This window comes from Zophobas morio, unplaced genomic scaffold (genome assembly GCF_036711695.1).
Source record: "Zophobas morio isolate AGI-343-1 ecotype UQ-CSIRO unplaced genomic scaffold, CSIRO_AGI_Zmor_V1 ptg000010l, whole genome shotgun sequence".
NCBI lineage: Eukaryota > Metazoa > Arthropoda > Insecta > Coleoptera > Tenebrionidae > Zophobas > Zophobas morio.
In genome coordinates this window covers 3,223,255-3,236,955 of record NW_026972115.1, presented here as the reverse complement: position 1 = coordinate 3,236,955, position 13,701 = coordinate 3,223,255, and the positions used below count along the sequence as shown (strand labels likewise).

Sequence of the window (13,701 nt, the reverse complement as noted above, 5' to 3'; positions counted from 1 at the left end):
AAAAAGTCTCTTTGGGCAATTTTCGAAGGTGCTTGAGAGAGATCATAAATTTCGCCCACATCCAACTTAGGCAAAAGCTCAAATTTTTTGAAAATTCGCGCGTTTGTCAAAAATGCCCAAAAATACACAAACTTATTCCGAAAACAACCCGTAAATAGACCCAGAGCAAAATTTTCGGAATTTTCGATTTCAAAATAAAAGTTCAAAAATTTCGCAAATTGATCATATTTCATTTCGGTGATTCTTTAAAAGAGGTTGAAATTTTGGGCGAAATGTTTCCGAAAAATAACTTCTGTAAGTTGAAATCAACAAATGATTATTTTCTGGAAATTTTCAAAAGTTTTTCGAAAAAAATCAAAAATTTCATACATGAAAAATTGAGCTTTTGGCAAAGTTCTCTAAAAATTCACAAAAAATTCTGAGATATACATCGCGGTGAACTGAATCGGAAAATACATGTTGTTAATGGTTTAGGACGAAGCTTTTCAAAATATTCGCTCCCAAAGTAAAATTTTTCAAGTGCCCCATAAAATTTCATTTCCTATTTTGGGTGATTCTTGAAAAAAGTTAGGATTTTAGAAATGAAAACCAACAAAAGAATATCTTGTGGTAATTTTCGAAAGTGCTCGGAAAAAAGTCAAAAATTCCATACATGAAAAATTCAACTTTTTGGCAAGTTCCCTAAATATTCAGAAAAAATTCTAGATACACATCTCGTCGAGCTGAATCTGGAAATGGAAACAGAGTATCTTCTGGTAATTTTCGTCAGTACTGGGAAAAATGTCAAAAATTTCACACCAAAAATTGAGATTTTTGTCAAAGGTCTCTAGAAATCAGCAAAAAATTCTGGAATATAGATCGGAACGAGCTGAATCGAAAAACATAACGTCTTGAGGGTTTAGGGCAAGATTTTCAAAACATTCTCCTTCAAAGTCAAATTTCTAAATTATTCTAAAGATTCGAATTCGAAGAAATGTAGCTAAAAACAACTCTTTTAAGTCGAAATCAAGAGAAAAATCTCTTTGGGTAATTTTCGAAAGTGCTTGAGAGATATCATAAATTTCACCCACATCCAACACAGGCAAAAGCTCCTAAAAATACACAAACTTATTCCTAAAACAACCTGTAGATAGACCAAGAGCAACATTTTCTTAATTTTCGATTTCAAAATAAAAGTTCTAAAATTTTTCAAAATGGCTAAGTATATTTCATTTCGGTGATTATTTAAAAGAGGTTCAAATTTTGGACGAAATATTTCTGAAAATAACTTAATTTTCGAAATTTTATCTGATAAAGTCATCAATAGACAGACAGACACAAACGGGAACCTACTTTTTCATCACTGTTGCTCTGAGACTAAAAAATGGCAATCCATATTTGTTATTTATAGCAAGTTTTCAATAGCAAAAAGCAACTTATCTTTATCAGTTGTCAGAAAAAACGCCAATTTTTTATTGATGTTTAGTTGTTAATCTTTGCGACACATGGATTTTATTAGCGTTCAAAAAATGAAATAAATAAACAAATAAATAAGATAACGTGGACTAATGCAGCTTGCACTACAGAAAACTAGCGCTCCTACTCTTAAAATATAAGTTGTTAATTCCATTATGGATTAGTCAGGATTATTAGAGTTCCACCTATTCGACTCTTGAAATATCTCTTTTAAGCGGCTTATTAAAGTTTTAATTTGTAAGAAAATTGTTCGGATTATTTTCCCATTATAGTTTTCTTCCATTGTTATCATATTCTCAGAAAATGCTTCAACTAGATCCGTCCAAAGTGCCCGATAACAACAGGTAAATACTAAACAGCTTTAACCTTACTTTAACTCACGCCCTATTAAAATACGACGTGGTATTTTTACAAGACTTTAAACTTTAAATTTGAACACACTAGTTTTAGTTGAGTAAGAGCCAACTCCAACTCCTTGGTTTTTTTTGTTCGCTTGATATTGAAACCGTGATTTTAAAATCAGTTAGAATAACCTCTGCTATTACTTAAAAAAGAAATACCTGTACGTAAAAAACAAGTTAAAAAATGTGTCGTACTTATATAAAGTGTTCCGAATGTGCATAATTTAATTTCGGAAAACCGTTATGTCCAATAAAAGTCGTCACTTTTTCGCTGAAACTCGTGTTCTCTCCGAAATTGGGTTATGTTGACCGTCGCACCTTTCCACTCACCATCTGCCCCCCGTCCGGCCACCTGTCCCCGCACCGTTTCGCCTCTCCCTCGTCCATCTTCATCCGCCGCCTTCGCGCCGTCCCCAGGCCGCTCCGTGCAAAGACCATGCGGCAACCGACCAAACTTATCTAATTATATAACCATATTCTGTGCTATTCGAATCCAGTTACCTTGCGTTAGACTGTACATACCCTTCTCCGCGATTGGTGCTCGGCTCAGGTAGAACCAGTCTACGCGGCCCCTTCATACGTCCGCGCCGCAAAGAAAATTGAGGCTACGAGTTACCTGGACGACAAAATCGCTCGAAAACTTATTCGGCGACTGTTAAACCCGTCAAATGCGTAGAAGGCTGTGAGTTGGTTCGAACAAGGTGGTGCGTACCTGCCCGAAATCGGGATCTAGTGTGTCGTGTGCAGTGCAGTGCCCGAAGTACCCAAAAACGAGCCCGGTTGTGATTTTCGCGAGTTTAGGTTAGGGCGAATGTCGCACATTTCTCCGTCTGTGATAGCATCGGCCGAGATAAGAGATAAGAGCTGCGGTGCCCGATTCCGACGAGACACGCCAGAGCTGCCCGAAATCCAACAGGTGTCACGTGGCAACATGTCGGGCCGCTGTTTATAGGCACAGCCAGCATGATGTGTGTTGATGGCGCTTGAGAAGTAGGAACAAATGAGCATTAAAGGCCTTAACATGATCGGGCCCCACCATGTTTGCGTCCTGTACGTGGCCACCGCGGGCCTGCAGGGCTCCCTCATGGGCTCCGACGAGCAGGAGGTCGTCCTACTCATCTATGTCATCGTCGACGTGCTGCAGAACAAGGTAATGCCGTTTTTGCAAAATATAGACGCTTGCTGTCACATTCTGTGTGCAGGATTGCAACCTGAAAACGCTACGGTCCGAGATTCGCTTAGCCGGTCACTAAAACAAAGCACGATTCCGGTACACTGCTAAAATAAGTTTTACGTAGGTGAAAAATAGTCTTTTTTCAAGAATTTAGCACACCTCCATTTGATTTTCAAAATTCCAGAAAATTGTATAATGTTCATTTAATTTTTGGAAAGTCAAGGATTACTTCTAGCGACTCGGTTTTTTAGCCAGATTTTCAAATTTGTGTGGATATTAAGTTTTTGTAAGATGCTATAAAGATAAATTTAAATTTTCGTCTATATTTTAGAATGTCAACAATTTATCCTTCAACCCATGCTACTTCATTATCGAGTATTAACTTTTTAATAAATTCGTAGTGCGCATTAAATTTTGAAATATAGCATATACCTACAGGACAAATAAAAATTCGTCCTAGTTTATACCTTCATTTCACTCTGTTGGTGGTTTTAACTGGTGTTTATGAGATATTTAGCTGCTGGTATAAGCCATGCTATAATTATAATTCATTTAATAATATGTTTTGATAGTCCAGTTTTTTTGTTTTATAGTTTTTATTTTATTATTATTTACGCAATAAGTTGACTACACTTTCAAACAAGATTGTCCTCAAACTACTTTTAAAAATTCAGTGCATAAATGTGGTTTTAAGGGGAAAAACCCACTTTTGATAAATCCACTCTTTTAGAGAATTCCGAAAGGGTTAGTTTTGGCCTTCCTTTTTATCGTTTGTAGAGAAACGAGGGTTTTGCAATTAAGCTCCGCCCACCGGCTCACAACGAATTAAAAAATCATCACAATTGGGTATACGTAGTTTTCTGTTCACGACAAGAAACTGAAAACTTTGTCCTTATTACATCTTATATTAATATTATACAAAAATCTAATATAATACGGAAAAAGTTTTGGACTTTTTCAAATAGTCTCTGAATCTAATAAAATTTAAACCAATAGAATGTGATGAGAGCTATTTTTTATATTTTAGGAATTCAGAACCGATGATTTCTTCTATAAAAACGAGAATTTTGCAATTAAGCTCCTCCCACTGGCTCACGATGAATAAAAAAAGTCATCAGAATTGTGATAGGGCGGGTGGGCGGGGCTTATACTTGGTCCTTTTTTCTTAATATACGTAGTTTTCTTTTCATGACAACTATATTTTATATATCTGGCCCTATTATATTTTATATTATTAATATTATATGACTTTTATATAAAAAAAAACAATATATTTAATATGGAATAGGTTTTGGACTTTTACGGTCGACATTCTATAAAAAAAGTCAAATAATTTCTGAAACTAATAAAATTTAAACTAATATGTATTGAGAGCTATTTTTTTATATTTTAGGAATTTAGAATCGACGATTTCTTCTAGAGAAACGAGGATTTTGCAGTTAAGTTCCTCCTACTGGCTCACGGCGAATAAAAAAGATCATCACAATTGAGATAGGGCGGGTGGGCGGGGCTTATATTTTATCTTTTTTTGTTAATATACGTGGTTTTTTTTTGCACGACAGAAAACTGAAAACATGTTTAAAAAAGTGGCAAATGAGCGCAAAACCACTGTCCTTATTACATTTTATATTAATATTATGTGACTTTTATAAAAAAAACTAATATACTTAATATGGAATAGGTTTTGGACTTTTACGGTCAATATTCTATAAAAAAAAGTCAAACACATATTCTGCAGCTAATAAAATATAAACTAATATGTGTTGAGAGCTATTTTTTATATTTTAGAAATTTAGAATGGATGATTTCTTTTATAAAAACGAGAATTTTGCAGTCAAGCTCCCCCCACTGGCTCACGACGAATAAAAAAAATCATCAGAATTGAGATAGGGCGGGTGGGCGGGGCTTATACTTGGCCCTTTTCTCTTAATATACGTAGTTTTCTTTTCATGACAATTATATTTTATATATTTCGCCCTATTATATTTTATATTATTAATATTATATGACTTTCATAAAAAAATTAATACATTTAATATGGAATAGGTTTTGGACTTTTACGGTCGACATTCTATAAAAAAAGTCAAATACTTTCTGAAATTAATAAAATTTAAACTAATATGTGTTGAGAGCTATTTTTTATATATGTATTAGGAATTTAGAATCGATCATTTCTTCTAGAAAAACGAGGATTTTGCAGTTAAGCTCCTCCCACTGGCTCACGACGAATAAAAAAAATCATCACAATTGAGATAGGGCGGGTGGGCGGGGCTTATATCATGTTTTTGTTTTGTTTACATAGTTAGGTAGTTTTCTTTTCACGACAAGAAACTGAAAACTTGTTTAAAAAAGTGGTAAACGTCCCTATTACATTTTATATTAATATTACATATCTAACTTTTATAAAAAAATCTAATATGATACTTTTTCAGTCGACATTCCATAAAAAAATCAAATATTTTCTGGAGCTAATAAAATTTAAAGTAATATGTGTTGAGAGCTATTTTTTATATTTTAGGAATTCAGAACTGATGATTTTTTCTTGAAAAACGAGGATTTTGCAATTAAACTCCTCCCACCGGCTCAAGACGAATAAAAAATCACAATTGAGATAGGGCGGGTGGGCGGAGCTTATATTTTGCCTTTTTTGTAGTTTTATTTGCACGACAGTGAAAAGACGTTTAAAAAAGCGGTAAATGACCGCAAAACCACTGTCCCTATTACATTTTGTATTAATATTATATGACTAAAAAAAATCTAATACATATACTTAATATGGAATAGGTTTTGGACTTTTACAGTCTACATTCTATAAAAAATGTCAAATATTCTGAAGCTAATAAAATTTAAACTAAGGAATATGTCTTGAGAGCTATTTTAGGAATTCAGAACCGATGATTTCTTGTAGAAAAACGAGGATTTTGCAGTTAAGCTCCTCCCACTGGCTCACGACGAATAAAAAAAATCATTACAATTGAGACAGGGCGGGCGGGCGGGGCTTATATTTTGCCCCTTTTTATTAATACACGTAGTTTTCTTTTTACGACAAGAAACTGTAAACTTTTTCAAAGTGATGGTAAACGACCGCAAAACCACTGTCCCCATTACATTTTATATTAATATTATATGACTTTTATAAAAAAAATCTAACATAATACGCAGCAGGTTTTGGATTTTTACAGTCGAAATTCTATAAAAAAAGTAAAATATTTTCTGAAACTAATAAAATTTAATCTAATATGTGTTGAGGGCTACTTTTTTATATTGAAAGGATTCAGAATCGCTGATTTCTTCTAGAAAAACGAGGAATTTGCAATTAAGCTCCGCCCACCGGCCCACGACGAATAAAAAACATTATCACACCTCTTTTTCTCGCAAAAATGTACCATTTTAACCATGTTCTAAGTTTCTTGTTATGAAAAGATGGCTATACGTACATTAAGAAAAAAAGATAAAATATAAGCCCCGCCCACCCGCCCTATCTCAATTCGGATGATTTTTTTTATTCGTCGTGAGCCAAGAGGGCGGAGCTTGGCTGCAAAATCCTTACTCTCTAAGAGAAATTAAAAACATGTTTTTGAGTATCGTGGTATTCAAAAAATACTATGTGGATATATTAAGAAAAAAATAAAGCCACAAATCATCACAATTGAGATAGGGCGGGTGGGTGGGGCTTATATTATGCCTTTTTTTTCTTAATATGCGTAGTTTTCTTTTCACCACAAGAAACTGGAAACTTTCTACTTTTTATATTAATATTATACGACTTTTATAAAAAAATCTAATATAATACGGAAAAAGTTTTGGATTTTACGGTCGACATTCTATAAAAACAAGTCAAATATTTTCTGAAGGTAATAATAATTCGGAACCGATGATTTCTTCTATAAAAACGAGGATTTTGCAATTAAGCTCCTCCCACTGGCTCACGACGAATAAAAAAAAATCATCAGAATTGAGATAGGGCGGGTGGGTGGGGCTTATGTTTTGCTTTTTTTTCTTAATACACCTAGTTTTCTTTTCATGACAAGAAACTGAAAACTTCTGGCCCTATTACATTTTATATTAATATTATATGACTTTTATAAAAAAAAAAAAACACTAATATATTTAATATGGAATAGATTTTGGACTTTTACGATCGACATTCTATAAAAAAGTTAAATACTTTCTTAAACTAATAAAATTTAAACTAATATGAGTTGAGAGCAATTTTTTATATTTTAGGAATTCAGAATGGATGATTTGTTCTAGACAAGGAGGATTTTGCATTTAAGGTCCGCCCACCAGCTCTTGACGAATAAAAAAAATCATCAGACATCTTTTCCTTGCAAAAACGTACCATTTTGACCATCTAAGTTTCTTGTTATGAAAAGATGGCTATTAGTACGTTAAGAAAAAAGTCAAAATATAAGCCCCGCCCACCCGCCCAGTCTCAGTTCTGATGATTTTTTTATTCGTCGTTAGCCAAGGGGGCGGAGCTTAGCTGCAAAATCCTTACTCTCTCAATGAAATTAAAAACATGTTTTTGAGTATCGTGTTGTTCAAAGAATACTATGTAGGTATATTAAGAAAAAAATAAAGCCAAAAATCATCACAAGTGAGATAGGGTGGGTGGGCGGGGCTTATATTTTGCCTTTTTTTCTTAATATGCGTAGTTTTCTCTTCACGACAAGAAACTGGAAACTTTCTACTTTTCATATTAATATTATACGACTTTTATAAAAAAATCTAATGTAATACGGAAAAAGTTTTGGATTTTTACGGTCGACATTCTATAAAAAAAAGTCAAATATTTTCTGAAGGTAATAATAATTCAGAATCGATGATTTTTTCTAGAAAAACGAGGGTTTTGCAATTAAGCTCCGCCCACAGGCTGACGACGAATAAAAATAATGATCACAATTGAAACAGAGCGCGTAGGCGTGGCTTATATTTTGCTTTTTTTTCTTAATATACATACCTAGTTCTTTTTCTTTTCTGAAAACTTGTTTAAAGTGGTAAACAACCGCAAAACCACTGTTCTTATTACATTTATTTTTATGTTAATATGTACCATATGACTTTCCTAAAAAAATCGAATATACCTACTTAACATGGAATAGGTTTTGGACTTTTACGGTCGGCATTCTATAAAAAAAGTAAAATATTTTCTGAAACTAATAAAATTAAAATTACTATGTGTTGAGAGCTATTTTTTTATATTTTAGGAATTTAGACTCGATGATTTCTTCTAGAAAAATGAGGATTTTGCAATTAAACTCCTCCCACTAGCTCACGACGAATAAAAAAAATCATCGGAATTGAGACAGGGTGGGTGGGCGGGGCTTATACTTTGCCTTTTTTTCTTAATATACGTAGTTTTTTTTTCATGACAAGAAACTAAAAACTTCTGGCCCTATTATATTTTAAATTATTAATATAATATGACTTTTAGGTATATATAAAAAAAACTAATATATTTAATATGGAATAGTTTTTGAACTTTTACGGTCGACATTCTATAAAAAAGTCAAATATTTTCTGAAACTAATAAAATTTAAACTAATATGTGTTGGGAGCTATTTTTTTATATTTTAATAATTTAGACTCGATGATTTCTTCTAGATAAATGAGGATTTTGCAATTAAGCTCCTCCCACTGGCCCACGACGAATAAAAAAAATCATCGGAATTGAGACAGGGCGGGTGGGCGGGGCTTATACTTTGCCTTTTTTTCTTAATATACGTAGTTTTTTTTTTCATGACAAGAAACTAAAAACTTCTGGCCCTATTATATTTTATATTATTAATATTATATGACTTTTATATATATAAAAAAAACTAATATATTTAATATGGAGTAGGTTTTGAACTTTTACGGCCGACATTCTATAAAAAAAGTCAAATATTTTCTGAAACTAATAAAATTTAAACTAATATGTGTTGAGAGCTATTTTTTTATATTTTAGGAATTTAGACTCGATGATTTCTTCTAGAAAAATGAGGATTTTGCAATTAAGCTCCTCCCACTGGCTCACGACGAATAAAAAAAATCATCGGAATTGAGACAGGGCGGGTGGGCGGGGCTTATACTTTGCCTTTTTTTCTTAATTTACGTAGTTTTCTTTTCATGACAAGAAACTGAAAACTTCTGGCTCTATTATATTTTATATTATTAATATTATATGACTTTTATATATATAAAAGAAAACTAATATATTTAATATGGAATAGGTTTTGTATTTTTACGGTCGAAATTCTATAAAAAAAGTCAAATATTTTCTGAAGTTAATAAAATTTAAACTAATGTGTGTTGAGAGCTATTTTTAGGTATATTTTAGGAAATCAGAATCGATGATTTCTTCACAAAAACGAGGAATTTGCAATTAAGCTCCTCCCACCAGCTCACGACGAATAAAAAAAATCAACACACATCTTTTTCTTGCAAAAATGTACCATTTTGACCATGTTCTAAGTTTCTTGTTATGAAAAGATGGCTATATGTAGGTTAAGAAAAAAAGGCAAAATATAAGCCCCGCCCACCCGCCCTGTCTCAATTCTGATGAGTTTTTTATCCATCGTTAGCCAAGGGGGCGGAGCTTAGCTGCAAAATCCTTACTCTTTAAGAGGAATTAAAAACATGTTTTTGAGTATCGTGTTGTCAAAAAATACTATGTACCTAGGTATATTAAGGAAAAAATAAAACCAAAAATCATCACAATTGAGATAGGGCGGGTGGGCGGGGTTGTATTTTGCCCCTTTTTTTGTTAATATACGTAGTTTTGTTTTCACGACAAAAAAACTGTAAATTTCTTCAAAGTGATGGGAAACGACCGCAAAACCACTGTCCCTATTACATTGTATATCAATATTATATGACTTTTATAAAAAAAAAATAACATAATACGCAACAGGTTTTAGATTTTTACGGTCGACATTCTATAAAAAAAGCCAAATATTTTCTGAAGCTAATAAAATTTAAAGTAATGTGTGTTGAGGGCTATTTTTTATATTTTAGGAATTCAGAATCGATGATTTCTTCTAGAAAAACCAGGAATTTGCAATCAAGCTCCGCCCACCGGGTTACAACGAATTAAAAAATAATCACAATTGAGATAGGGCGGGTGGGTGGGGCTTATATTTTGCCTTTATTTCTCAATACACGTAGTTTTTTTTTTCACAACAAAAAACTAAAAACACGTTTAAAGTGGTAAATGACCGCAAAACCACTGACCTTATTAGATTTTATATTAATTTTATACGACTTTAAAAAAAAATCTAATATAAGACGGAATAGATTTTGGACTTTTACAGTTGACATTCTATTAAAAAAAGTTAAATTTTTTGTGAAACTAATAAAATTTAAACTAATATTATGTTGAGAGCTATTTTTTTATATTTTAGGAATTTAGAATCATTTTGCTGACGTTTAAAGACACTTTAAAATTTAATGTAACTTTCTAATACATGTGTTTACGGTTTCTGATAATCTAAATTAAAATGGTGATCATGATAATAAATGAAAAATTTGAGTAATTTAAAAACTTAATAAATTCTGATTTTTCCTCCAGTGTTTCCTGAAAATTCAGTGTACCTATGTCAAAATTGCTCTGGCAAAATAAAAAAAAAGTAAGTTTACTTTACAAAAGAAAATAAATTCTAGTAGATAATAAGGATATGAATATACACATATTTTCTGGAAGCACTAAAACTAAAGATAAGAGAAAAGTTAGGTAATATTTTTGAATTTTTAGTATATTATTTCTCGTTTTCTGGAGAAGTCTCAGTCATTCTTAATCGAGTTTTCTTATCTGCTTGTGTATAAACGATATGAATATTATACATATTTTCCGGAAGCACATGATTATATAGCCATTATGTGTATACTTTCGAGATTTAAAAAATTTAATTCGTATTTCCACTAGTACAGATAAGATAAAACTTATCTAACACACATTTTTGAATTTTTATTTGTCGTTTTCTGGCGAATCCTAGTCATTTTTATCGAATTTTCGCATCTGCTTGTTTCCAGTGTTTCTAATTTCGCGTTCCATGACTGCAACTTTAAAAATATTTTGTTTTGAAAAGAATAAAACAATCTGTGAGAATCTTCCCACATCCGGACCAACACATAACAAAACAAAACACAACACGAATCCGGGAAACCGGTGAAAATCCGTCTTACGTAACGTTATCGAACTGTGCATTTCACTTTCCTTTATTTTCCGACCCGAAAATGAAAAATATTCTTGTGTGAGTTACGTGAAAATCGGTCTAGTTTTTGTTTTAGAATAATTGAAAAAATAACAAAATATCTCGTAGTATTTTTTTGGTACTTAAGTAATTTTTATGTAGAAAAATTGATAAACGTATTTTGCTATCACAACTGATAACAATTAATTGGATTTAATCTAAATTTACACAGTTGGACTTTAATGTTTATAAGCTCACTTTGATTTAGAAAATAACTAATAAAATTAGAGAAAATTTTGTAATCAGGTGTAATATACTTTTTTGCGATTCGAGTTTCCACCTGTGTCCAGAACAAATCGTGTTTGAATAACTGCGAACAATCTATGGACCGCCTATTGAAAACAAAACAATTGCGTTTTTGAGAACCTTGAGCGTTGCTTAATTGAATAGGCGATTTTTAAATTAATTGCAATAATGAGATAAGTAATTGCTTCAGTTGGAAAGTTTTATTTGATTTTGTAAGTTTGCCCAATTTCGTAAAAACTAAACTCTGTGTTTAGTGTATTTGTAAAGGTTAATTTGGTTTTAATACGTCACTTTTTGGTTACACACGGTGTTATATAACCGCAAACAAGAAGTACGGAAAACCCATCATGAGCATCGAAAAAAGGTTAATTTGTCTTTTAATACCATGTCAATTAGTGGTGAAAATAGCGAACATTCTTGAAAACATCAACAAGACTGTTTAACTGTTTACTAACAAAGAGATTTCACTGGCACAAAAAATATGTTATTGGTTGAATTACACGATTTAGTAATAGTCGAGTTGCCACTTTTGGAATACGTTTTTGTAGCGCGTATTATCTGCAATAATAATTCTAAAACAAACTGACGTGCGATGTTGAAATTTACGCTGTTTTCGCGTCCCATTTAGACAACAGGTGTAATCGACGCAAAATTTGGCGTTTTCGAACAATTTCCTAGCAGAAAGTGCGGCATTTATTGCGTTGATAGCTAGAAATAACACAAACCGAGGCGAATTTGAAGGCCGCTAATGAACGTTGTACTACTGATGGTTTATCTTAATGGCATTATTAACAATTTTTCCACTTGGGAGGCCGTGCCCTATCTCATTGTCACATATTACCTTCTTAATTACCTTCGCTTACTGGAAGACATTATCATTCTTTCGAGTTTTTATCAAAAATGCGTTTGAATTAATTTTACGTTGAGTGGAGATTACGGCGGGTTTCGCTTGACGAAATTTTATCTACGAATCTCGAAACTCACCAGAGCGGTGATTATTTTTTTCATTATGGGTGAGAATGCGCTCCGGAAGATGGCCGCTTTAATAATAAGGGCGGTTTATGACAGTGGGCCCGAATGTAATAAAAGTAACAAAAACTGTCCACTTTTATTGGGTTTTAAATTGTAGAATACCTGTGATTTTTGGTTCTCTTTTCGTGAGAATCGTAAATTTGATAATTGTGGTTGCGTCGTTCGAGTGTTTTATTGCTTATGGTCGTTTTCACTTCCCTACCATTACGTAGTCAAGTGGCTGCAGGAAATATTTCACTTTTAACAACTGAAAACTGGTCGTAAATGTAATGTTAAATTATCGAGGTAAATAATGAGCAAATTATTGGTAGCAATGAAGGACGTTTCAGTGGTTGTAATTTTCGTAAAGAGTGGAAAGTAACTAGAGCTCGTTTATTGTCATTAGGGCGTTTCTCTAATTTGAGTCGTGATAATAAAAATTAGCTGAGTGTAACGAGGGTTTATTTTTTAATGTATTCGGTTAGAGTGCGCTATTCCCATTTTTTTTCTATATGTTTAATACTATATTACATAAAAAAGTGCAAATTTAACAAATTAACCTAGGGTAACAACTCAAGGCGGATTCATTAACCACAAATACAGGAGGAGACAATCGGCCTAATAAAATCACCAACAGACCATAAAGAGACAAACAGGCAGACAGTCCAGCGACAGACGAACGGAAACAGGTTACTTATGTTTTCAAACTTTGTACCTTAGGCCCCATTTTTCGATTTTTCAATTTTCTGATATTTTATTTGCAGTTTTTTGGAGTTTCCATTTTTCAATTTTTAGTTTCTTCAATTTTTCGTTTCTTCCTTCAGTGTTGACATTTTTCAACTTTTGAGATTCTTTATTAATAAGTTTCCAATTTTTCAGTTGTTCGTTTCTTCAAATTTTCGGTTTACAATTTTTCATTGTCTTAGTTTTTCACTTAATAATTGTTCAACTTTTCAGTTTCTCATTTCTTCATTTTTTGTCGTAATTTTTCGTTTCTTCAATTTTTTGATTTGTAGTTTTTATGTTTTTGATGTTTGTTTCTGGATTAATAATAATTTTTCGATTTTTCGTTTCTTCAATTTTTCTGGCTACAATTTTTCAATGTTTGAGTTTCCCATTTAATAATTTTTCATTTGTTCGGTTTTTCGTTTCCCCGATTTTTTTTATAATTTTTCGACTT

At 32.3% G+C, this 13,701-nt stretch overlaps 1 protein-coding gene across 2 annotated transcripts in view; it reads left to right on the top strand.

Annotated features, from left to right (window-relative positions):
* The first annotated feature begins 2,384 nt into the window (after positions 1–2,384).
* LOC135126136 (RNA-binding protein fusilli) overlaps positions 2,385–13,701 on the top strand; it is a 99,132-nt gene continuing 87,815 nt past the window's right edge. Inside the window, exon 1 of one of the 2 annotated variants that reach the window (XM_064051966.1) lies at positions 2,385–3,006. In XM_064051966.1, coding sequence (XP_063908036.1) covers positions 2,857–3,006 — 150 coding nt within the window. In that variant the 5' untranslated portion in view covers positions 2,385–2,856. The remainder of the gene's footprint in view (positions 3,007–13,701) is intronic. The other variant, XM_064051967.1, reaches the window with a different exon arrangement.